This window comes from Gobio gobio (genome assembly GCF_949357685.1).
Source record: "Gobio gobio genome assembly, chromosome: 1".
Taxonomy (NCBI): domain Eukaryota; kingdom Metazoa; phylum Chordata; class Actinopteri; order Cypriniformes; family Gobionidae; genus Gobio; species Gobio gobio.
Window position 1 is genome coordinate 38,992,712 of NC_137097.1, and position 26,980 is coordinate 39,019,691.

General features: G+C 38.4%; 2 protein-coding genes across 7 annotated transcripts in view; both read left to right on the plus strand.

The window, feature by feature from the left end:
- The first annotated feature begins 1,499 nt into the window (after window positions 1-1,499).
- Window positions 1,500-9,178, plus strand: chmp6a (charged multivesicular body protein 6a). Of its 2 annotated transcripts, XM_079812275.1 has the most exons (8): window positions 1,500-1,725; window positions 3,364-3,473; window positions 3,651-3,738; window positions 3,846-3,932; window positions 5,656-5,721; window positions 7,883-7,963; window positions 8,090-8,156; window positions 8,267-9,178. In XM_079812275.1, exons 1-8 carry the CDS (start codon window positions 1,660-1,662, stop codon window positions 8,314-8,316), a joined length of 615 nt encoding a protein of 204 aa, XP_079668401.1. In that variant the 5' UTR covers window positions 1,500-1,659; the 3' UTR covers window positions 8,317-9,178. The 2 variants fall into 2 exon arrangements, with proteins under 2 accessions (XP_079668401.1, XP_079668400.1); XM_079812274.1 differs by having other exon boundaries at window positions 8,090-8,960.
- Window positions 9,179-10,405: 1,227 nt separating this feature from the next.
- Window positions 10,406-26,980, plus strand: part of baiap2a (BAR/IMD domain containing adaptor protein 2a) — a 134,751-nt gene continuing 118,176 nt past the window's right edge. For all 5 annotated transcript variants that reach the window (XM_079829544.1, XM_079829543.1, XM_079829546.1 and 2 more), the window contains exon 1: window positions 10,406-10,588. In XM_079829544.1, the coding sequence (XP_079685670.1) occupies window positions 10,517-10,588 (72 nt within the window). In that variant the 5' untranslated portion in view covers window positions 10,406-10,516. The remainder of the gene's footprint in view (window positions 10,589-26,980) is intronic.

Genomic DNA, 26,980 nt, shown 5'->3' on the forward strand with positions numbered 1-26,980 from the left:
CAGTGTTGAACCGGGGACAGGGTCATGGGCGGCCAAGGCTCATTGATGCACGTGGGGAGTGAAGGCTGGCCGGTGTGGTCTGATCAAACAGACGAGCTACTGTAGCTAAAATTGCTCAAGAAGTTAATGCTGGTTCTGATAGAAAGGTGTCAGAATACACAGTGTACCGCAGTTTGTTGTGTATGGGGCTGCATAGCCGCAGACCAGTCAGGGTGCCCATGCTGACCCCTGTCCACCGCCGAAAGCACCAACAGTATGAGCATCAAAACTGGACCACGGAGCAATGGAAGAAGGTGGCCATGAATGAACATGAACGTGGCACGTTTTCTTTTACATCGCGTGGATGGCCGGGTGCGTGTGTGTGCTTACCTGGGGAACACATGGCACCAGGATGCACTATGGGAAGAAGGCAAGCCGGCGGAGGCAGTGTGATGCTTTGGGCAATATTCTGCTGGGAAACCTTGGGTCCTGCTATCCATGTGGATGTTACTTTGACACGTACCACCTACCTAAGCATTGTTGCAGACCATGTACACCCTTTCATGGAAACGGTATTCCCTGGTGGCTGTGGCCTCTTTCAGCAGGATCATGTGCCCTGCCACAAAGCCAAAATGGTTCAGGAAGGGTGTGTGTGTGTGTGTGTGTGTGTGTGTGTGTGTGTGTGTGTGTGTGTGTGTGTGTGTGTGTGTGTGTGTGTGTGTGTGTGTGTGTGTGTGTGTGTGTGTGTGTGTGTGTGTGTGTGTGTGTGTGTGTGTGTGTGTGTGTGTGTGTGTGTGTGTGTGTGTGTGTGTGTGTGTGTGTGTGTGTGTGTGTGTGTGTGTGTGTGCTTTTACACATTACAGGTCAATTACTGTATAAATTGTTATTATTTATATTTTTTTTAAGTGTCATTAATGCAAAATACTAAATCAACTATTCTATTTAAAATTTTATTTTAACAGTTTAGTTGAATAATTGGATAACCGATGGCAGACAAAGCAGAATCCCAGTATAAGTGATTTATCTGAAAGCTAACATGTTTCTACTACTTATATACAGGCATATGAATATTTACTTATTTATTTGGCCATATTTTGAAGATATGTCATAAAACATTATTGTGTCCACAAATCCCCCATTAACAAATAGAGACCAAAAAAACCTTTAATATTTAACACAATGCAATGTCATTATGATATATCACTATTTTCCAGAGACAGTTTCGCCTGCATGAGTAAATCTGACGAATGTTAATGTTCTGATGAAATGACAAAATTGAAAATAGCATAGCCATTCAACTAAAGTGCTGAGATAAGATTTTGTGCCATTTATGGTCAGGAGAAGAAAGAAAATCACCCTGATATCAATTTACCCCCATGTTACCCTTTTTAAATGAATGAATGTCCTTCATACGCCTGTACAAAGCGAAAGACAGGGGGCGCCAGATAGTCACTTCATGATCATAGACGCTAGAGGGCGCAGCTCCTCCATAAACACAACACACATGCGCTTAGCGAGCCATAATGAAACAGCTGAATAAAAAAAAAACGCCATATTCTCCGCTATACACCTGACACATCGGAACACATATTTTCCATGTGTTTTGAAGGAAAGAGAAGCTAGCATTTCTGATGAGATGTGATATTAGAAGAGAGGCGGGGATGTGGTGGTTTATTCGCGATGGGAAATGTTTTCGTCAGACAGGGACGCCCCAGTCGAGTGACAGAGCAGGACAGGGCGATATTGGTAAGAGCAATCAATAAGTCGATCAGTTTCACACTCTCACACGCGCGTGTGTTGGGTTTGTGTCGTCTCATACAAGTGTAAACATACTGTAGGCTAGTGTACGTCTGAAATGAGTTCAGCCACAGTGAACTGCGAATAAAAGGATTAGATCAGCTGTCCTACTTTACAGAACACAGAATAGATGCGTCTGTAGAAACGAGTGTATTACAGTATATTATAGAATACAATAGAGTCTGTAAAACAGATAGAATAGAACAGGCTATTGTTAAATAGAAAAGAGTTGGCTATAGGCTATTATAGAACAAGAACAGTTTATTATAAAAAATAAAGTAGGCTACAACAGAACAGAGTTGTTAAAGAATAGAGCAGAACAACAACTTTTATTGTATTTAATGGAATAGTATCAATTATAAAACATAATGCATAAGAATAAAATGCAACAAGTGTAGAATAAAGGTGGACAGAGCCGTATATTATAGAATACAAGTGTAGAACAGATAGAATAGAGCAGAACAGATCTGCATTATAGAACCGAAGAGTGTGTACAATAGAGTAAAATAGAATCTAGAACATCATGTTTGAGAGTTGGTTATAGAATAAAACAGTGTACTACATATTATAGAATATACCGGTTTATTATAGAGTAGAGTAGAACATCTTTATTGAATAGAATGAAATGGAATAGTATCAGTTAATACAACATAATGAATTAGAATAAAATGCAACAATATTCAAGAGATTTATTTGTCACATACACAATTATATAGAGCATATATAACCAGCAGTGAACAGAACTGTGTTAAGTAGAATAGAATATAACCACGTCTTCTAAAGAATAATGTGTAGACAACAGTACAACATTTATTAAAATATATAATTTACATTTACTTTAGAATTCATATTCTATTCTATAATAAAGTATAAATATATATATACTAACTAAGTTTATATTGTTATTTACATTTTATTATAGAATAGAATATAAATTCTATAAATAACATGTAAATAACAACTTATATTGTTGTTTACATTTTATTATAGAATATAATATGAATTCTAAAGTAAATCTAAATGATATTTTATTCTATTAAAATGCGTTGTGTTCCTACGAATTATTCTATAGATGTAGATGTGGTTCTATTCAATTCTACCTAATACAATTCTATAGCATTTTATTCTAATACATAATGTTGTATTAATTGAATACAATATAAGCTTATTAAGGGGGCTGACTTAATAGTAAATGAATTCATTAAAAGTAATTAAATTATTATTAGTTTTATATGATATATTTTCAATATATTTAAAGTGCCAAAAACACATAAATTCAAGATGAAATTATTATTTTTTTCTCTCCTCAATAACTATTTATTCAATATCAATACTCACAGTTTGAAAACAAGCAGCATAGTCAAAATTACTAGAAATATTTAAGTCTATATGGTGGGGCCTTAGAATATTGTGTTGGATGGACAATGTCTGTTTGAGTGGAGTCTGCTGTCTTACTTATCAGAGCACAGGAACAGTGTTTAAGGTGGATGTGCACACAGATCGAAAAACTGACACTTTTATGATTAAGAAGTGCTTCTGTAAGTGAACTGTCATGTTTCTACATTACATCCTGTCACTGGATCACAGCAACTGAAACAGCAGAGAGATAAACTGAAACAATATCAGAAGAAAATCATATTGCAGCTGGAGAAAGAGAGACATCTGGCCAAACTGCTCCTGAAGGATGGCAAGAAAGAGTAAGACATTTCAGATTATGTAACGCTAACATTCATGATAGCCAATCACCCAAAGTCGCCCATCATCCATTGCACAGTGCCTTTATTGTGCTGACGTGGTGCCATCTGCATTGCACATGGCCAAAGTGAGTTTGGTATAACAGATTCACTAACACGTGTGATTCATGCATTTCACAGACGAGCTCTTCTGCTGCTCAAAAAGAAACGCTACCAAGATCGCCTGCTGGACAAGACCGAGATCCAGATAGCCAACCTGGAGCGCATGGTGGGTTTAGATGGGTTTTATTCATATTTAAGGTATTAAATACATATCAAATGATTTTACAAAAAGTATGGGCACTATGAATTACATTTCGAATATGCCTCATTCAGGTGCAAGATATTGAATTTGCTCAGATTGAAGTACAGGTCATCGAGGGTTTAAAAGCGGGAAATGACTGTCTCAAGCAAATGCATGAGGTAAGTCTATGTATAGACTGAAAATAGTTGGCATGAAATGGAAGTTGCAATAGTCTTCTCTATTGTGGCATATATCCGAGTGAAACGGCTTCGCGAACAAGACCAAATGCAGGGCGGGGCTTGATTTGGTCCTTCAGGTATTGATAGGATGGTTGTGGTTTGCTATTGGTGGATCTAATGTAGGGCTGCCCCCTAATAGACGACTAAACATTCGCACGAGAAAAAAAAAACTCCACCGGAAATGGCGAAGTCACAGTCCGTGAGGGACAGATTGTTAACGGCGGGTACTTACATTTACATTTATGCATTTGGCAGACGCTTTTATCCAAAAAGGGCACCCTTATTACAGGGACAATCCCCCTGGAGCAACATGGAGTAAAGTGCCTTGCTCAAGGACACACTGGTGGTGACCGCTGGGATCGAACCAGCAACCTTCTGCGTATCAGTTCTATGGTTTAACCCACTGGACCACCATCTCACAATACTTGTGGTAAATACAGTTTTCAGCAAGGAACTCCAAACGTTCGCCTATCATCCATCGACCTCAAGTATGGCTTATCATTTAGTAGGCTACATGTAAGTAGTAGCAACTTTACATAACTCTAACTCTAACCTAGATAAATGTGTGGATGTAATTGATCATTTAATTAAATTACTTATTTATTTATCAAATATAACAACGCCGCCTCAGATCTGTTATTCTTCCTGGAACAGCTCGCTGAAAATGGCAACTAAACCCAATGAATTCACAACAATTTATTACAATAGTGTTCTAATTAATGTTATGTAATATTACAGTCCCAGTCATAGTTATTGTTAGTCGTGCATTTTTGTTTGCGCTGAAGCACTGAATGAACACAGGTACACTCAAGCTCTTTGATAGCGCGTTATTTAACTCAAAGAAACGCATCCTATATGAGATTAATCAGGTATATACAAAATAAACCTAATATTACATAATATCGAGTCGACCTCCATGACAGTCGTCGCAAGCGGAGTGATAAACAGGTTGATCCCGCCCTCACGCCAGTAAACGGTGAACACGTCATCAAAGAAGAGATTAGATATTGCTACAAGAGGGAGTGGAAGTTATTCTGATTAAAGATTACAAGGTCATGCATATTTAGACAAATTACATGCATGGATAATCATTTATAATAAACACAGCAAAATTCCATAAAAAAATAAGAGTGGTCATTTATGTTTTCATGGTGACTTTAACTCACAGATTTGCTGTATTGTAGCAAGTGAACGCACCTGCTGCAGCATTTATGAGTCATGTTAAATGCTGTTATTAGGAGCTAAGATGGTTCATTGGTCTTGGTTTTGGTGTTGTGAAGTGGGCAATGTAGTCCGTAGCAGCATGTTTTGGGAACTGTTGCTCATTGTTCTGGGATTAAAGGCTTAAACATAACACTCTTAGATTACTGCAGAGCTGACAAGTCTTTGTTTTGTCCTGGGCTATACTATTAAGACCTCTGAATCTCCAGAGCCCCTCGAAATCAACAACAGGAAAAGTTTGCCTTTTCACAAAAAATTGCAGTGTTCACTGATTCATTTCTGCGGGGCGTTTTGCAATGCTTTTCTCATTGAGCAACAGTAACCAAATGGGGGTGGAGGTTGGCAAAAGGTCAATAATGTAATGAATACCTATATAAAAAGTTATTTACTGGTCTATTAGGAGCATTTGACTGATACACGGATTGCTCTTTTTTCTTGTCAGGTCATGTCAATTGAGGAGGTGGAGAGAATACTGGAGGAGACGCAGGAGGCCATTGAGTATCAGAAGGTTATAACTGTCACATTCAATACACTTTACATTCAGAGTGATGCTAAATAGACTTAAAACACTTCAAAATGTGTCATTACTTTGCATAACACAATGAAACAAACCAAGTGGCATTTCTATTAAAGAAAGACAGCACTAGCACATTTTAAGCAAATAATTTCGCAAAGTGATGTTTGCTCATTTCTCAAACAATATAATTGTGACGCTTTGTGGTTGTCGGATGTTAGTGTAACCTGTGCGAAAGTTTGGGGTAAACAGATAAACACAAGCGATTCATATTTTTTAAATAAAATAACCCATCTCAGTGAGTCCATATAATAGCATTGAATGGCTGCCGCATGTTTAACACTTGAAAAACCACACACAGCGATTGTGACGTAATCCATACGCCCACAGTGGAGGAATCAATGTCTTCTGAAGCAAAAGCATAGGTGTGTGTAAGAGAAATACTAATATTTAAAACTTGTTTAACTATTAACTATGAATAGGGATGTAACAATATATTATCACAATATATCGCAACACAAAATTGTAACAATATGAATTGTGTATAACGTTAGTTCACCCAAAATGGAAATTACTGTGAGAATGTTTTTTTGTGTCAGTACTACATACAACTACTATATCTGTTGTAAACTACTATAATGTTGAATATAATGTATAATAATGCAATGGGAGAATAATTGTGGGTCCTGATAATGCCAAATGCCAAATTATGTTACCAGTAAAAAGTGGCCTACATTATTTTAACAGTGTCTATTTAAATTAAAAGTGCTAATAGCGCACCTTGTTGGCAGAGGATGGGACAGACAAACGGAAGACACTGAATTGTTTACAGTAGCAATGGCGTAGGGGTAAAGTGTGTGGTATCAAGTTTTGACACAAATCAATCCAAGGTTCGAATCCGGCTTTTCCTATCCCATATCAGATCGGAAATTAAGAAAATATTTGATAAGTGGATATAAAGTGTCTAATGTGTGTTTAATAATAACGTGTTTATCGGTTAGCGGTAGGTATAGCGAGGTCTTTATTGTCCCAATATGGCGGCATCCATTTAATCATTTTAATAAATATAATAATTTACACTCTATGTTATTATTGCATACCGTAATGTACAACAACACTGAGGGGAAATACTATCTGCCACTATTTATAAGTATAAATATCATCTAACTATTACACTTATTGCAAAGAAAATACTGCTATTTTTTACAGTGTAAATAGAAGCTATTTCTATTTGTACTTAGTGTAAATAGCATCTATAGCTAAGAAAATAATACTATTTACACTTAGTGCAAATAGTCGCTGCCTTATGTTAAATATATAATAGTCAGTGACAGAGTGCAAGGATATTCGTCTAAAATTATTCTGGTTTTTTTTTTAGCTTCAGAACCTACACCGATCAGGCATAACATTATGACCACTGACAGGTGAAGTGAATAACACTGATTATCTCTTCATCTCGGTGGGATATATTAGGCAGCAAGTGAACATTTTGTCCTCAAAGTTGATGTGTTAGAAGCAGGAAAAATGGGCAAGCGTAAGGATTTGAGGGAGTTTGACAAGGGCCAAATTGTGATGGCTAGACGACTGGGTCAGAGCATCTCCAAAATTGCAGCTCTTGTGGGGTGTTCCCCGTCTGCAGTGGTCAGTATCTATCAAAAGTGCTCCAAGGAAGGAACAGTGCTGAACCGGCGACAGGGTCATGGGTCATTGATGCATGTGGGGAGCGAAGGCTGGCCCGTGTGGTCCAATCAAACAGACTTGACATAAACGGAAGTGCGTTGTGAAGTTCGCATGAGAAGTAACGCAGAAGCTCAAAGCATCGCCAACTTCACAACACACTTACGTCACGTCACAACATCCATGCTCGTATGACAGTAGATAGTTTATAGCTAAGAGTATAAATATAAGTATTTTTCTTACACACACCTATCATTTTGCTTCAGAAGACGTTGATTTCTTCCACTGTGGCCATCATGATGCGTGGTTTTTCAATCGTCAAATGAGTCCAAATGTAATGGATTGGCTATAAAATGTTGAATGCAAGCTTCTCTTCATCACTCTTCCTGCTGTTACAGCCCCAGACATTGGCCACACTGCTCTTTCCTGTTTTTTATTGCTTCAAATGTCTAACTTCTTGAAGCTTATTCCCTGACAGCAAATTGATGAACTGCTGGCGGGTTGGTTGACACTGGAGGATGAGGATGCTGTGTTAGCCGACCTGGAGGCCATCACTCAGGTATGGGCATCTTTACCTGTCATCCGTCTTTATCATCGCTCACTGGTTCTGCATAGCCTGCATCTGATCCAATGCCCCTCTCTCTCTCTCTCTCTCTCTCTCTCTCTCTCTCTCCGTCCTGGCCAGGGAGAAGACATAACCCTTCCAGAATTACCCACAGATCCATTGCCAGCGGTGCCTAAGGGGGAGACAGGTGTTGTTTTAGTACTGTCAAACACAGCACTGTGTGAGAGAATGACATGGCTCTTTTATTTGGCTTTTGATTGCTTTCTGTCACTCTTTTTGTGCTTTGTGTCTTTGCAGAGAGAACTGAGGGACAAATCAAGTCGGAGCGAGAGATGCTGGCAGCGTAATGTTTGATCTTACAACCTGGCTCATCACTTTGGTTTTAATGAAAGGAAGAGCCAGGGGAATAAAATTGACAGAAAATAAGGATTTCATGGGATATTTAATAGGCACGCATCAGAAGCAGTGCTCCCATGACCATGGAAAACTTAAGGGGATTTTACATTTTTGGATTTCCAGATTTGAAAGTCATGGAAAGTAATAAAATATCATGAAAAGGTAAATTTACGGTTAATCGTAAGAATTATTACGCAAACGATTCAAATCATTGAATCAAACAGAAATGCTGTTGTGACAAGAAAAGAGGCAAAAACAGGACCAAAGCACACATATCACGTTGCGGTGTTCGACAAAGGAAATAATAAAAAACAGAAAATAAGTCCAAAAATGCAATAATGGACTCTCACACAGGTAATGTTTTGAGCACGCAGGCTCTTCATCAGACAATGTTTTTGTGTGTGACTAGAACAGAGGGACAAATCAAGTTGCTTTGGATAAAAGCATCTGCAAAATGTGTACATGAAATAGGATTTTTAACACTTTCTTCATATTTTCTTCTATTAAACTAGCTGTTGTTGGTTTTAGTAGTTTTATTGGATATGGCGGATTCGATTTGCTTTTGCTAAAATAAATGAACAAGCTATGAACTATGAGCACTTTTATGTAGTACATTTTTTTTAGCCAATCCATGTATGCAAACCACATGTGAATGCAAGAGTTTGGGTTAAAATCTGTGTATTCTGCAATGTAAACTACATTGAATTCGTGGTTGTGCCACTTGGAGGTGTGTTAGCATCTCATGACCACCAGAGGGCTCTTAATATCACTAATTGAGAGGAAATAAATCTGTGCTGACAGATGCAAACTGGCAATCCTCTTCCGATGGCTCAGTTTGTGTGTAATGTAAACCTTGTGTTCATGTATGGAAGCATTTACATGCATATGAATCTGCGTGTTATTTCATGTCTTCTACTGTAATTCTAAAGGGTTTTCCTCTGACTCACTGTGAAATATCAGGGAATTATTGAGGCCAATATATTTATATGGTACATGTCAAAGTAACATCCACATGGATGGCAGGACCAAAGGTTTCCCAGCAGAACATTTCCCAAAGCATCACACTGCCTCCACCGGCTTGCCTTCTTCCCATAGTGCATCCTGGTGCCATGTGTTCCTCAGGTAAGCGACGCACACGCACCCGGCCATCCACTTGATGTAAAAGAAAACCTGATTCATCAGACCAGGCCACCTTCATCCATTGCTCCTTGGTCCAGTTCTGATGCTCACATGCCCACCATGGACAGGGGTCAGCATGGGCACCGTGACTGGTCAGCGACTATACAGCCCCATACGTAACAAACTGTGATGCACTGTGTATTCTGACACTTTTCTATCAGAACCATCTTTAACTTTATTTGAGCTACAGTAGCTCGTCTGTTTGATCGGACCACCCGGGCCAGCCTTCACTCCCAACGTGGTGCATCAATGAGCCTTGGCCGCCCATGACCCTGTCGCCGGTTCACCTCCTTCCTTGGACCACTTTTGATAGATACTACTGACCACTAATATATATATATATATATATATATATATATATATATATATATATATATATATATATATATATATATATATATATATATATATATAATTTTTGTTTGTTATGTTGTTATGGCAATAAATAGATAACTAGGCTATATTGCAGTGATCACAAACGAGTGGAAAAGTAATGGATATTGACTGGTAAAATATCTCCATTAAAATCGTGGACAACAAACAGCACTATACAACCTAAATTCTTCCCAACAAACTTTACAGATTAATCTTACCCAGTGTGTAAAGAATTTGCTATGAAAATAACTCATAAAAGAACCCACTTCTGCAGTTTGTCATATTCAAAGTGTTCATAGCCAAACCTAGAACATAAAACAATGTAATCACGTTCAACAATGATGATCAATGGGGAGTTCTAGAGAAATTACATCCAGTACGGGGCGTGCGCAGGTGGAGCGTAGCCACGCCTCCATCTCGAGTTATCGACCACGGGGCGGTGCTACCTTTGTAAGCCCCTCCTCCTCTCTGTTGCCTCCGCACGGTAGTGTTTCGCTGAGATCAGACTCCCGTGGATCGGAGCGCAGATTCGCAGCTGACCCTCATCACACAGACACACTGTTCGGATAACACTTCACGTTCAGCAAGACACCGTTTATGGTTGTAACTGAAGATTTCACCATGTCTCGCACCGACGAGGTTCACCGCATTACGGAAAATGTCTATAAGGTAAAGTGCATTGATCCAACTGTTGGAGCAACTTATGGATCACAGGTGGTGCTCTAATAGGCGAATACATGTGTAACGAAAGTGCATGCTTTATACACGAGTCATTGTATATTGCATAAGATTGTTATCTTTAGTGGGTTTATGGTTAGATCTGTCATCATTAATGAACTTGATGAGAGATCAAGTTTCTTGTTCGTGTTGCTAGTGTCATTTACCGAGAACCGTGAGAACACAAGTGATTTGCATTGTGTTCTTACTTATCTGTCACTCACGATATAAGAACATAACCTCTCTCTCTCTCTCTCTCTCTCTCTCTCTCTCTCTCTCTCTCTCTCTCTCTCTCTCTCTCTCTCTCTCTCTCTCTCTCTCTCTCTCTCTCTCTCTCTCTCTCTCTCTCTCTCTCTCTCTCTCTCACACACACACACACACCCACATCTATCTATCTATCTATCTATCTATCTATCTATCTATCTATCTATCTATCTATCTATCTAATCTTGTTAGTAATCATCAATCACTTTTTACAACAAATTGTTTAAATGTCAGATTACCGATATGCATAACTGATTTTAATTGGTTTTATTTCTACTTTTCGACAAAGGAATAATGAATAATTTGATCAAAACAAAACATAAAGTGTATTATTAATATTTTTAGTTTGCAATATCTAAGTGGGAACAATTGTATGTAGGCATATATCCATCCATCCATCCATCCATCCATCTATCTAATCTATTTATCTATCTACACTCTAAAAAAATGCATTTGGGTTGTTTTAACCCAGTGGTTGGGTTAAATGTTTGCTTAAAACAACCCAATTGCTGGGTTAAAAGAACCAAATCGCTGGGTTAAAAAAACAACCCAATTGCTGGGTTAGTCCATTTTCAACCCAACTTGGGTTATTTTTAACCCAGCATTTTTTAGAGTCTATCTATCTATCTATCTATCTATCTATCTATCTATCTATCTATCTATCTATCTATCTATCTATCTATCTATCTATCTATCTATCTATCTATCTATCTATCTATCTATCTATCTATCTATCTATCTATCTATCTATCTATCTACCTACCTACCTACCTACCTACCTACCTACCTACCTACCTACCTACCTACCTACCTACCTACCTACCTACCTACCTACCTACCTACCTACCTACCTACCTACCTACCTACCTACCTACCTACCTACCTACCTACCTACCTATCTATCTATCTATCATCCATCCGTCTATCCATGGACTGATACAATATACATATTTTGAATTTATTAAATGTCTGGTAACCGAAATGCAGACTTTAATTAGCTTGTATTGTTGCATTTTGACTAAGAAATAATACAAACATACTTTAACAGTTTATTTGAATATTTAAATTAATTTGAATGATTTCATTGTTTAATTTATGCAATTGCATTTAAGCTGCATTTGCTAAGTGGTCACAGTTGATTATGTAATGTAAATCAATCTATCTATCTATCGGTCTCCTCTCATGCGTTTTTTTCCCCCTAGCAAACCTGTATTGGTTGCTATGTTTATTGGCATGTGCTCTGTCGGGCATTCCAGCATAGGTGATTCAGGGAGGGGGGACGTGCTGGTGTGTGTTGCAACAGGTTCAGTCATGTGTTTCTCTTCAATGTTTCCATTGATTTCCAGAAGGTTTCGGTTGCAGTTTTTGGTTTGTAACTTTTAAAAAAAGTTAATACTTGTCACACCAGTAGGATTACAGCTCTCATCAGATACTTAAGCCTGTTAAATAGGCCACCTGAAGTCCAACACCTAAAATGAGGACAAAGAAACTATTCTGGTTGATCAAGGGCAAGCGGATGTCTCCTGTATCTGGGGTGTTACTCTTAAAGCAATGGAACCCTAACTATGAAGACTAACTTACAGCACAATTCACATAATATTTTCATCGGTCTGACAGATATTTAAATTCTAGTTTACTATGTCAGTATAGATTTACATTTCATAAACATAAAGTGGGTTAGACCTCACGGGAGGTCTTTTGAATTAGACCACTAGCTGCGTTTGCGTGATCTGTCGTTTAACCGAGAATGGCTGTGTGTTGCCGTCTTTCAGGGGTGGTGCTCAGCTGGATCGTTCGTCCAAATCCACCCGCTATTCAGATAGCTTGTTAAATTGGCCTTCTAAAGAACATGGATTTAGTTCAAAAGGAGTGCAGTATTGATGAGTGTGTACACTATGGATGTGTGTGAGTGTGAGAGAAAGGGAGGGACAGATAAGAGGGGTAAACATCAGTGGAAGTGGTGGGATGTTTAACATCTGCTGAAGTATCACAGGAAAGACAGAACTATGGAAGCTTGTTTCTGACACGGTATATATAAAAGAAGACATCTCGCAATTTAGTGTTTTGTTTCCATGGAATTTTAAAAAAACGTACAATTCTGACTTTGTCACTCAAATGTGAGTTTATATATTATTAATATTTCTTGTAATTCAGAGTTTTCCCTCAAATTTCCTTTGTGACTCAACGCATGGGTGTACCAGGGCGTGTGTGTGTGTGTGTGTGTGTGTGTGTGTGTGTGTGTGTGTGTTCTGTTGTTACTCAACTGTGCACACAGAACACTCCCTACCTGTGAGCAATAGCTGTGATCCTGCTGGAGTTGCCATGGGTTTAAAACAAGCCTCACCTGTGAGTCACAGCCGGCCCTCAATCACTCACTCAGCCTCCTGGCGTCAGACTCTCAGAACCGGGGCCTGGTCATCCAGACAGTGCCAGGCTCGGTCGGATCTCTCTAATCCCATCAGCCTCCAGGAGAGTACCAGCGGCAGGGCTGACAAGACCTTTGCCAGCTGGAGGGTGACATAACTGCTGTCCACTCACCTGCATGTGGGGGTGAGCTGAGGTCAAGCCACTTATGTGCAGTTTGAGGCCAGACTCCTACTGTGTGATAAATGCAAATGCTAAAGCAGTGTTAGCATGCGGTTGTACTGTACTTGCACGTGTTCTTGCATGACTCAAGGACTTGGCTCAGGAACAGCTATAAAAGTTTGCGTTTACATAATATATGTGTGTATTGTGTATAATTATTAGATATATAAATACACACATGCATGTATATATTTAAGAAATATTTGCATGTATATATAATTTATCTTATATATAACAAAAAAAACATATTTTTCTTAAATATATACATGCTAGTGTCTGTATTTATATATAAATAATAATTATACACAGTACACACACACACGCATCTATTATGTAAACACAAACTTTTATTTTGGATGCGATACATTTTTCCATTTTATTATAAATTGAGTGTTGCAGGTATAGTCTCGCGTAGGCAGACCTTGAGATAGACGGCAGAAGGTCTGGTCTCCATCACAGCTTTCATTGGCCAAGGACCGCTCTGACTGACATGTAACGCAACCAATCACAGTTTGTTTTGTTCCGTGTCATGTTTAGGGGCGTGAAAATGTAACGTTGATGTCCCTAAAATAACAGACCATACTGTAAAACGCTTGGACTAATTTTAAAGAGTCTCCGCCACAAAGTTTACATACTTTTGAAAATTGTGTTTAGTTGTTCATGGTAAGCGCTCGTTGTCACAATTGTAAACATGACGGCTTTTTTCTTCGAAGAGGGGGTTTCGCATCATGGCACTTGTTTCCAGGCGGACCGTTAAAGAACACGACACGCACATCTCCCGAACATCCTGTAGAATTCAACCAATCAGACGACGACTGCGAAACTCCTGAAGTGTTTCCAGTTAATAGGATTTTCCCATTGGCTTTTGGATTATCACAAAAAAACAAGCTCTGTGATCAACAAAGGTTTTTGTTACTTGCACGTTTTGTCCATTAAGATAATTTTCACAGATTAACCCTTTTATGAATTTTGAAGCTAAATGCAGTCGCCAGAAGTAAAAACTATATATTATTAGTCATAATATATAAGCAAAAATGTTTTATACCTACACACTTTACATAATCGCAATTCGATATTTGCAGCCCTACTCTGTAGTCCCATTTAGCCACTTGTTAGCAACTGCCTTTTTCAAGACACGTTACAGCTTCAAAAAATCACGAGTGTGGGTAATACTGATGTATTTTATGTCATAGAATATAACATAAAAGTCTTGAGCTTTTGTTCACCACAGACCTTATTTCAGCCATCTAACCAAAACCCCATTCAAAAAACGAATTGACATCGGGATATTGGGACTGGAAGTGCTAAAATGCTAACTCCGGCTTCGGCCTACAAAGTGATGTCATACCTGCACAACTCTATTTTTTTATGCAGTATTTTTAGAAAATGGGTTTGGGTGACATCGGGATTTCTTGACCAAAATAATTTTTATGCACAGATGTGTGCAGTCTAAAGTATAATTTATAACTCCTGCACCGGTGGTGATCGGGGTTGTAGGGAGTGACATGTGACAGGACAGGGCATGTCTCATCACGCCTACAGGTGAAACAATGTGTTGGGTGTGTCTCTAACACCTGTCCCAAATAGTCAACTACACAGTTACACACAATCCCAGGGGAAATTTATAGGTGTGTCCATTTTTTTTTATCCTACATTCCATGCCTGAAACGGGAGAACAGAAATAACAAGCAAAGGTTTCAGTTACAATATGCATATTACTGTCCCATAAATCTGTTTGATGAAAGCACTATAATACCCGACAGGCATGAAATTTCGTTTGTTCAGGGACTCATTTCATCAGAGATCACCAGGAGAAAACTATATAATTTGTATTTTATTTTTTGAAGGATTGTGAGGGTGTTTTTTTTATTTTTTATGTAGGAAATCTGGAAATGTGGTTTCTTAGCAACAACATGCTACAAAATGTTTCTGTCATGTCATTCAGTGGGAAACAGACTGCAGATAGAAACAGACATTGAGAGCGTGCATTTGATTTTATTCATCAATTATCCATAAGTTCTCGTTATAGGGCTAATGTGCTAATAGACGAGCTGTTATAGTTTATTTTGTGGAGTTCTTAAAGGGACAGTTTGCCTAAAATGAAAGTTCTGTCATCATGTAATTTCCAAACCTATATGACTTTCTTCCTTCTTTCTCAAAAAGAGTTGATAAACAGGATGTTGAAACTGCTTTATAGCTTAAAAAAAAAACACCAGAAATGTGTCAAAAGTAGTCCATACACTCTAAAAAATGCTGGGTTAAAAATAACCCAAGCTGGGTTGGAAATGGACTAACCCAGCAATTGGGTTGTTTTAACCTAGCGATTGGGTTGTTTTAACCCAGCAATTGGGTTGTTTTACCGCTGGGTTAAAACAACCCAATTGCTGGGTTAGTCCATTTCCAACCCAACTTGGGTTATTTTTAACCCAGCATTTTTTAGAGTGTACAATTGTTTTTGAGGAACAGTACATTATTTACATTAAATGTTTTGACGATACATTTTGTCATGTGAGTATTGTGCTATGTTTGAATGCGGAACGTTTAAAAAAGAAACATTATTATTGGATGCTAGGGCTGTGCGATATTGAAGAAAAATGCGATATGCAATACCTTGTTAAATAATGCGATATTCGATATGCGATACAATATTGCTTTAAGTGTGTAAAATCTATTTAAATTATATTTTAAAAAATATTTAAAGAATGAGAATGATACCATTTATGTGTTTCACATTGTTTCTTGGAAAAGAAAGCATCACTACAACTTCTGAAAGTGATCAGCTGTGTTTTAGCAAAAATTTATGCCACAAATAATATATATAATATAATACAATATAATTTTAACATCAATGTAAACAAACAAAAAATGTAATGCCAATATTGAAATACCAAAAACTCTTTGCTTGACTTAACATCAAGAACATCCGGGTAAACAAAGACCTAAACTAGGGGTGGATGATTATTTTTGTTATTTTAATTTACAGTGTGGAGAACAAGTATTTGATACACTGACGATTTTGCAGGTTTGCCCACTTACAAAGTATGTAGAAGTCTCAAATTTGTATCATAGATACTCTTCAACTGTGTGAGATGGAATCTAAAACAAAAATCCAGAAAATCACATTGTATTATTTTGAAGTAATTAATTAGCATTTTATTGCATGACATAAGTATTTGATACATCAGAAAAGCTGAACTTAATATTTGGTATGGAAACCTTTGTTTGCAATTACAGAGATCATACGTGTCCTGTAGTTCTTGACCAGGGTTGCACACACTGCAGCAGGGATTTTGGCCTGCTCCTCCATACAGACCTTCTCCAGATCCTTCAGGTTTCAGAATCCTGTGGCTGGGCAATACGGACTTTCAGCTCCCTCCAAAGATTTTCTATTGGGTTCAGGTCTGGAGACTGGCTAGGCCACTCTAGGACCTTGAGATGCTTCTTACGGAGCCACTCCTTAGTTGCCCTGGCTGTGTGTTTCGGGTTGTTGTCATGCTGGAAGACCCAGCCACGACCCATCTTCAATGCTCTTACTGAGGGATGGAGATTATTGGCCAAGATCTTCGGTTCTTTCAAAGTATAACCGACTATGTTTACATGAATACTCGTCAAGACAGCCATTTTGACATAACTGTGTGTCTATTTGACAATTTGAGTGTGTAACAAGACACGAAACAGAACTAAAGGGATCACACGCTTTCAGAGAGGCGGCTTGTGCGCAAGACTGCAAAGAGTTGTTTTTCCGCAAGTTATTGTGTTTAATAACTCTCTTTTTTTTTTTTTTTACGTCAAGCAAGTCACAAAACTAACAGTCATGTGCCCAGTCTATTCTCTGCTGTATGCGTCGACCTCTGCTATATGTTGAAGTAGCCTTTTAAAATCATTCAGATATTTTGTGCCGTTGTGATATGCATATCGCAATATTTCTAATCTCAATATATTGTGCACCCCTATTGGATGCTGTCTTTCATTTTAAGGGAAAGAACAATGTGAACATTCTTCAAAACTCATTTTGCTTTTCACCTATCCACCCTTTTCCTGTCAAGTCTACTGTGTTTTAGATTATGGGAGGCACTTCCGGTTTGGGGAAGTTCCATTCAGAAAGACTCAAAGAAATCCTTCCAAATCATAAGGTTGTGCTACAAATAATCAATTTTCCGTCAGTTTGACTGAATGAACTGTAAAATGTCCTTCATGTTTTCTTTGCATCAGGAGAGTGTCGTGTTGTTTTATTGTGAAGTGGTTTAAAGAGAATATCTACGTCAAGTGCTCATTTCAGCCGTTGCATTCTTTTCCTCCTAATTATTTTCTTATTTTCCTTTGTATTCCACTGTAACGTTATGGAAAAAAAGACAAAATATACTGCACATTTGTGGCCTGCTCTCCTGATTTAATTTGCGATATATATCCCATGAATGGTTCACTGGAATGCATAAGAATCTCTAAATCCTTGTGTCTCTTTAAAATGCAATTGTCTCCCCTTTTCACTTATAATCTATATTAGCAGGGTTTACTGGAATGTTTCTAAATTAGGTAAATACAATATTTATTGTCTGTCAACATGATGGAAATTGCTGTGAAATGTCACTCAATGAACATTTTTATTTAAGGCAATGTGTTACATACAGGCATTACTACAGTGATATTTAACATTATTGCTGTGAAAATAATCAATCTTTTGGGGTTATTCATTGTCTGTGGTAGTAATTTGTTAATGCTTCTACACTTTTAAGTTTCCTTTTAATGCTCGATGGTATAGGGATGCCGATTTGGCTTTGTGCGATTATGAAATCGCTTGGGCTTATAATGTGCATTCGAAAAAGCAACAGGTGTCAAACATCTTTCCAAACATGGGAAGCTTTTATGAACCTCTTGAAAACATTTAATAACATGTTTTTTATGGATGCACTATATATTGTCCACCATATCGGAATTGGTCGAAATGTGTTAATTTTTAATTTAATCGTTATCGTCCTGATAAGAAAATGAGGCTGATATATTAAAACCGATAGATAATGGATTATTGAATTACTCTGAGACACTTCAGATGTGCACTGTTCGCCATTAAATTACTTTAAATATGATTGGAATTACTTCAAAAAAGAAAAATACAGTTAAGTGTGCAGTGTCTGTCATATAGGCTAGATAAAATTATAATTAGAACATTTATAATTGTTTGCTTGGGACATGACTTTAAATGGCGAGACTTTTGTTTTAGTAATCTGGCTCTCAAAAATTCTATAAAAATTGGGTTTCCGATTTATCGGCCAGTATATCAGTTATCGGTATCGACCAAAAAGTTCATATCCGTGCATCCCTAATGTTTTTACTCCGAACTCATTTCATAACGACAGTTGAGCATTCTTTTGTGAGATGATGTGGCTTCTTACACAGAATGGGACACACAACATATTACCTGAGAAGGCTTGAAGAACTCAGATAAAACATATATTTGTTTTATAAATAAAAAACATATATTAAAACATATAGATAAAACATATATTTGTTTAATATATATATATATTAAAACATATATATACTCAGATAAAACATATATTATCATATATATATAAAATGCAAAATGGCGCCGCCGTGCTCGGTCGCCGTTCAGGTCGCTCCGCTAAGACTTTGCTTTTATTTATTATTCTACTCTCTTTTACTCTCTATTTTTTCCAACGGATTATCTGCTTTGATCTGTTACGACAGCAAAACACTTCTGGAAATTGGTTACCGCTACACTGACCTGTTTCAGGACACTTTCTCCAATCTTCCATCTGAGATTCGCCGGGACGCCGAGTTGAACAATGGCCACTCGAGTCGACGGCGAAGATTCAAAAAACACCGCGGGAAACGCGCTGGGATCCGCAACAGACTGAGAAAAAGAGCATTCAGTCCTCCTCTCCCGAGCATTTTGCTCGCAAACGTCCAATCCTTGGAGAATAAGATGGACGATCTTAGAGCCAGGATAAGCTTTCAACGGGACATGAGAGACTGCAACATCTATTGTCTGTCCGAAACATGGCTCACGCCAGCGGTCCCGGATACAGCCGTGACGCCGTCCGAGAACTTCTCTGTTTTTCGGATGGACAGAACAGCCGAGGCCGGGAAATCTAAAGGCGGTGGAGTGTGTTTCATGATAAACAAGAAATGGTGCGATCCTAGGAACATCTCCATTCTTTCGCGATCCTGCTCGCCTCACTTGGAACATTTAACTATCATGTGCCGGCCTTTCTACCTACCGAGGGAGTTTTCCTCGGTCATCTCCACTGCCGTTTATATTCCACCACAAGCAGACACGGGGCTGGCTTTATCTGCCCTCCATGATGTGACCAGCGGCTTCATAAACAAACACCCCGACGCTGCTTTCATCGTCGCGGGTGATTTTAACAAAGCAAACCTAAAGAAAGTATTGCCAAACTTTCACCAGCATGTCTCCTGTCCCACACGAGGAGCAAACACACTGGATCATTGCTACTCTCCGTTTAAGAACGCCTACAAAGCTCGTTCACAGCCAGCTTTTGGCAAATCGGACCATGCCGCCATTTTCCTCACACCGGAATATAAACAAAGGCTCGTTCAAGAGCCCCCGGTGAGGAGGGAAGTCAAACGCTGGTCATCCCATTCAGAGATCACGCTACAGGCAGCTCTTGATGACGTCGACTGGGACATGTTCCGCGCGAGTTCTGAGGACGTCAGCGAGTTCACAGAAGTGGCGCTCTGCTTTATTAACACACTGACAGAGCAAGCCACACAAACAATAACTATAACGTCCTTCCCTAATCAGAAACCGTGGGTGGACAGTTCAATTCGCACTGCAGTAAACTCGCGCACCACCGCTTACAATGCCGGTCTCCTAACGGGGGATATGAGGGAGTACAAAGCTTCATGTTACGCCCTCCGGCGCGCCGTTAAAGCCGCAAAACTCCGCTATAAAGACCAAGTGGAATCTCATTTCCAACTCAACGACTCCCGGCGGATGTGGCAGGGACTGAGAACCATCTGTGCTTTTGGAACTAAATCCTCTGCAGAGGTGAGAGCTGATCCGTTACTGGTGAACGAGTTAAACTCTTTCTACGCTCGCTTTGATGGTAATCGCGGCAGCGCGACTCCGGCGAGTGACGCGTCAGAGAGAGTCCCTCAGAGCAGCAACGGTCACGTGATCTCTGTCTCGGAGGACGAGGTTCGGAGGGCACTCAAACGTGTGGATGTCAGGAAAGCTGCTGGGCCGGATGGTATTTCAGGTCGTGTTCTGCGGTCCTGTGCTGATCAGCTCGCAGGGCTCTTTACATCCATATTCAACGAGTCCCTTGCTACATCTGTTGTCCCCACCTCCTTCAAACGATCCTCCATCATCCCTGTACCTAAGATCAGTAAACCCTCTTGCCTAAATGACTATCGTCCAGTGGCTCTCACATCTTTAGTCATGAAGGTCTTTGAGAGACTCATTAAAAACAACATTTGCTCCTCCATTCCTGACACTTTGGACCCTCTTCAGTTTGCCTATCGTCCCAATAGATCGACTGAAGATGCCATTTCTCACGTCCTTCACTCCTGCCTCACTCACATCGACAGCAAAAGTGGGAACTATGTCAGGCTGCTATTTATTGACTATAGCTCAGCCTTTAACACCATAGTTCCCATTAAGCTAACACACAAACTCCTGGATCTAGGCCTGAATTCTTCTCTCTGCCTCTGGATTGAAGATTTCCTCACTGGCAGACCCCAGGCGGTGAGAGTAGGCCAGTTCACCTCCACCTCCATCACCCTGAGTGTTGGAGCTCCACAGGGCTGTGTGCTGAGTCCCCTGCTCTACTCTCTCTACACCCATGACTGTTTGTCCACACACAGCTCCACCTCGATCATCAAGTTTGCTGATGATACTGTTGTCCTGGGTCTCATCTCCAACAACAATGAGACGGCATACTTGGACGAAGTGGAGCAACTGACATCATGGTGCCAGGACAACTGTCTCTCTCTGAATGTTAACAAGACCAAAGAACTGATTGTGGACTTCAGGAAGAGACAGCATCGGTCATACTCCCCTCTCATGATCAGCGGGACACCGGTAGAGAGAGTGAGTAGCTTCAAATACCTGGGTGTGAACATCTCCGAGGATCTGACCTGGACTACACACATCCAGACACAGGTGAAAAAAGCCAGGCAAAGACTGTACCACCTGCGCCAGCTGAGGAAATTCAGGGTTTCACCAGCCATCCTGAAAACTTTCTATCGAGGGGCGATAGAAAGTGTCCTGACTCAGTGCATCACAGCGTGGTACGGGAACAGCACCAGTCACGACTGCAAAGCCCTGCAAAGAGTGGTGCGCTTATCCGAGCGCATCTCAGGCTCAGCTCTCCCGTCTCTGCAGGACATCTACACCAAACGCTGCAGAGGTAGAGCTACTAAAATCATCAGAGACATTAATCACCCTGCAAACTCTCACTTCACCCTGCTGCCATCTGGTAAGCGCTTCCGTAGCCTGATGGCAAAGACTGAAAGACTCAGGAGGAGTTTCTTCCCCCAGGCCATCAGACTCCTGAACTCAGTCACGTGACTCACTTCACCCCCGCACACACATAAACATCCAGTCTTTTAACATTAACATCCACATACTGCAATTGCACTGCACTTTACGTCCCTATTGTTACTGCGTAACAACCTGTAATAAACCTTGCACATTATACTTCTTTATATATACATATTATATATTTTATGTTAACCACTTATTTTTAAGTCTACAGTTTATCTCACTTATCATATCCACATATTTTTTATATTTTTATTTTTATCTTATTTCCTATTTTTATCTTTTACTTGATTTATTTATAATTCTACTTATGTTAATACTTTTTATTCTAATTTTATTCTATTTCTATTTAATTTCTTGTAACTGTTATTTGCACTGTCCATGGAGCGGACCTGTTTACATTTCACTGCCAGTTGTATATTGTGTATATAACTGTGTATGTGACAAATAAAACTCTTGAATCTTGAATCTTGAATCTATTGTCGTAGTCGGGTGTTTATTAGCGCCCTCTGGCTTTTAGATGGAGCAGCATTTACAGATCACAGAGCCGTGCTTCAAGCTGCTGATGAAACTAATCGCCTTTGCCAAATCGCATATGGATTAATTTCAATTAATTGTGCAGCCCTACTCGATGATTGAAGGGTGAGTAGAATAATGTCATGTCATTCTATCCAGTTTTTGAAAATGCTTATTATTGTGTCATAAGGGAGAACCTTTTGCTGATTGTCTACAGTTTAACGGAAGTTACTTCCATAATTCACAAAAAGCGCCATGGGGCATAGGTGGATACATTTGGAAATGTATGGGGCTGAGTTAAAAAAAAATTCTCACAGTTTTCTCACCATTTACCCTCAACTGTACCTATGCTATTTTTTTTTCTGTGAAACAATAGAGAATATGGTGTAACCTTTTAGAGTTTACATTTCGCAATTCAGACTTTTTTTCTCAGAAAATATATATATACTCACATTTGTGAGAGAAAAAAAATAGTCCGAATTGCAGGATATAAACTCACAATTGCAGGAAATAAAGTCAAGATTGCAATTCTGACTTCTTTTCTCGCAATTCTGACTTCTTTTCTCGCAATTCTGACTTCTTTTCTCGCAGTTGCGAGTTTTTATGATGCAATTCTGAGAAGAAGAAAAAAGTCAGAATTGTGAGAAGTCGCAATTCACTTTTTTATTTTTTTATTCAGTAATGGACAAAAAGGTATGGAAGCTTGTTTAATTTTTGAACAGATGTGGTCACTATAAGTTGTTGAATGGAAAAAAAAGAGCTGTTTAAAAATCCTTCACAATTCTGTTTCTCATGGAAAAATAACAGTTAATGGGTTTGGAACAACATGGGGGTGAGGAAATAATGACAAAATGTATATTTTTGGGTGAACTATCCTTTTTATTTGTTTCGTAACATCACAGTTCCCCTCTTTGATAGTAACACAGTGCCATAACCGGATATAAACCTCTAAGAGAGAGGGAGAGGGAGAGAGAGAGTTTTCCTTGTAATTGACAACAAGTAAACCGAGATGTACTCTTGTAGTGCAAACTATGGCAGCTGTTTACTCCTCCTGGGGCTTTTAAGGAATGGGAGTATATACTCAAGTCCTATGAAATTCCCATAGCCCTTTGACAACTAAACAATCGATACGTATGCAGTATTTTACCGCTGACAAGTTAATGGGTCTCTCGACCCTGTGATCACTCGCAATGTATTTAATAAGTGTAAAACAACTTTCACCATTTGCCTTTGTGATCTCGACAAAGATATAGCTTTTGACGCCGTGTCAGAAGTCCCTGGGCCCCAGGAGATTGCATTTATCATAGGTTTCCCGACAGTCATTTGAAAAGGAATGGGTTTTATAAGAGATGGATTCACTCCGCACACCCACTCTCTCCTCTCGGTCCGGGGGTGGATGGCTCTGAGCCGTTGCCACATCTTATTGTCTGAGCTCTCTCTTCAAAGAGCTCTCTATCTCTAATACTCAAAGCTCACAAGTAACGTTGCAGTGTGCTCCCGGAATACACACCTTTTTATACATTAGCAACAACGCGCTTTGGATTCTTCTTTGCATAATGAATCAACACCTTAAACCTGATGAGGTCAATCAAGGCGAACGCTTCATGCATGTGGAATGGAAGCTGGGTTTGCCATATCCAAACTATTGAAGAAATTAGTGTTTCTAACTCTAACAAGCCCTTTCCAAACTATAGTTTATTTAATTTGTCTACTAACCATGTCTGACAGGGTGTATATATCCATCACAAATTAATTTTGTCATTTGAACAAATGTCATTTTGACCATTTCTCAAATCACTTTTTGGAGTAAAATACCTGGCTCTATCTTGCTAAGAATAATTGAATTGCTAGCATTTTATGTATACTCATAATCTTCGCCTTTTGCACAGTATGATACACTTGCAGCTTAATTGGAATAGACACAATTCATATTTACCTTTTTTTTTCTTCACACATTGCGTCTCATATATAAATAAATAAATGAATAAATATATACAGTTGCAAGAAAAAGTATGTGAACCCCTTGCAGAAGATGTGAATATTAACAAAATAAGAGCCTACAAAATGCATGTTATTTTGTATAAAGTATTAATATTAAGAATCAAGGGTTCATAAACTTTTGAATGGGGTAATTTTTTATTAATTTTTGTAAAAAAAAAAAATTTAATTTTATAAATTGTCTTGTGAAGTCTGTGGACTATAAACAAATTCCATGTAAAATATATTATTCAGGACAGTACTAAATAAAAAAAATGACATGCAATTTGTATGACCCCTTAAATTGTGATTACAATTATTATAATTTTCTTTATTATTCACATTTTCACAGATTTTGCAAGGGGTTCACATACTTTTTCTTGCAACTATATTATAATGTTACCACACACACACACACACACACACGCTTATAATGCCTTTGTAAAAGTTAATCCAAAATTATTTTTAATTAATATTAAGATGGTTTCAATGCACGCAACTTTTTGTTTAGATCAGTTTTGAAAATGCATAAATAATGAATTTATAGTGGAGTTTCATGTTGTAAGATTAAAACACAGGATCTGGGACAAGGGACAATAAAAGTTTGGGGTCAGTACAATTTTAATTCATTTCAAGAAATGTATACTTCAGCAAGGATGCATTAAATAGATCAAAAGACAGTAAAGACATTTATAATGTTAAATACACTTTTTTAAACTTCTTTTTCATCAAAGTATCATTAAAAAAAACTTATCAGGGTTTCCACAAAAATATGAAGAGGCACAACTATTTTTAAAATGAATAAGAAATGTTTCTTGAGCATCAAATCATCATATCAGAATAATTTCTGAAGTATCCCGTGACACTGAATACTGGGGTAAGAATCATCATAATTCAGCAAATTACATTTTAAAATGTATTCAAATAAAACAGTTATTTAAATTGTAATAATATTTCACCTATATTTCTGGTCAAATAAATGCAGCCTTGGTGAGCATAAAAGACTTCTTTTTTAACAACAAAAAACTTCACTGACCCCAAACGTTTGAACGATAGTGTGTATTGAGATGTAATATCCAGCATGATCAAAAGGATAAACACTCAGGTAAAAGTGCCCAGCCCTAGTTTGTTTACACGCTCAAGAAGCGACCAATAGTGGTTTCTTCCACCTCATCCAAAGGTTACAGAGAGACAACCTCCACTTTCATCTGCAGAAAACAAGAGCAGATTGTTCACAAGAGAGTTCTTTTTGAGTTCTCAAGGTTAAAGTTGACCTCTTCAGAGAGATGTAATACAGTTTTGCCCCATTTGTCACAGCAGGACTGACCCCTGTAACCCAGACATAATGAAAACGTGGTCCTATAGGAAAAGAGTCATTTGAGGGCCACTCGCTCCATAATGGCCCAGCAATACAAGGGTTAGAAATAACTGTAGCTTTACTCTATGCGTAATCCAATTCCTTATGCCTACATGCATCTAGCCAACTGCTGGTAAATTAGTGCTGGAATCAAAAGCAGAGGAGCTTTCTTTCGGCCGACTCCGTGACCTGCCGCCTGCTCCTCCTCCTGAATAATTACAGGCCCACATCTCCACACAGCAATTACAGACCACTTCCACAAGCACGAGAAGCTCTCTTTCTCTCACCCACACCCGATTCTTGCTCCCACATTCATTTGCTCTTTCAAAGGCCACTCCTGAGATCTCACTCTCAGTTTTGAAGGATATATTACACGCCAAGTCATTCTGACCTTTCCAAATATCATTTTAATGTAACTTTTAACGTGTTTTGTTCTTTCTTCCACTGCGGGCTCTTTCATAGCATGGGGGTTGATTTTTATTTAAAGTTTGATTTCAACTTTTTCTTTTTGTTCAATGGAGGTCACAGTAAAACCTTGCCATGCCTCAATTACATTTTTTGATGCTTTTTAAAATTACCAATTTTGAAGTTAACAGTTGTGCTGCTAAATAATTTTATGGAAAAGTTTTTTTTTTTTTTTTTTTTTCAGGATTCTTTAATGAATGCAAATTTCAAACGAACAGCATTTATTCAAAATAGAAATCATTTGTAACATCATAAATGTATTTATACATTTATAATTTTAAATTTAATGCATCCTTGCTGAATAAAAGTATTTCATTTCTTTAAAAAATATATCTTATTGACCCCAAATTGTAAAAAAATGTATTAGTCTACTTGCTCTATATTTTTCCACCAAATCAGAAGAATTAAGATTCGTAATATTTAAAGCAAGAAGTAAAATAGTAAAAATGTAGTTCCGAACAAACATGGCATTTTTTATGTCCTTTAATTAATGTCCTTTAATCCTCTGATGTCCTTAAGAAATACCATAGTTGTAAGCAGTAATTTACATCTATATATCTTTATTTATGTCTTCATTTTAATATGTATATCGCATCAAAATGCTTGAAAATATACACAATATTGCCAAAAGTATTGGGACACCCCTCCAAAT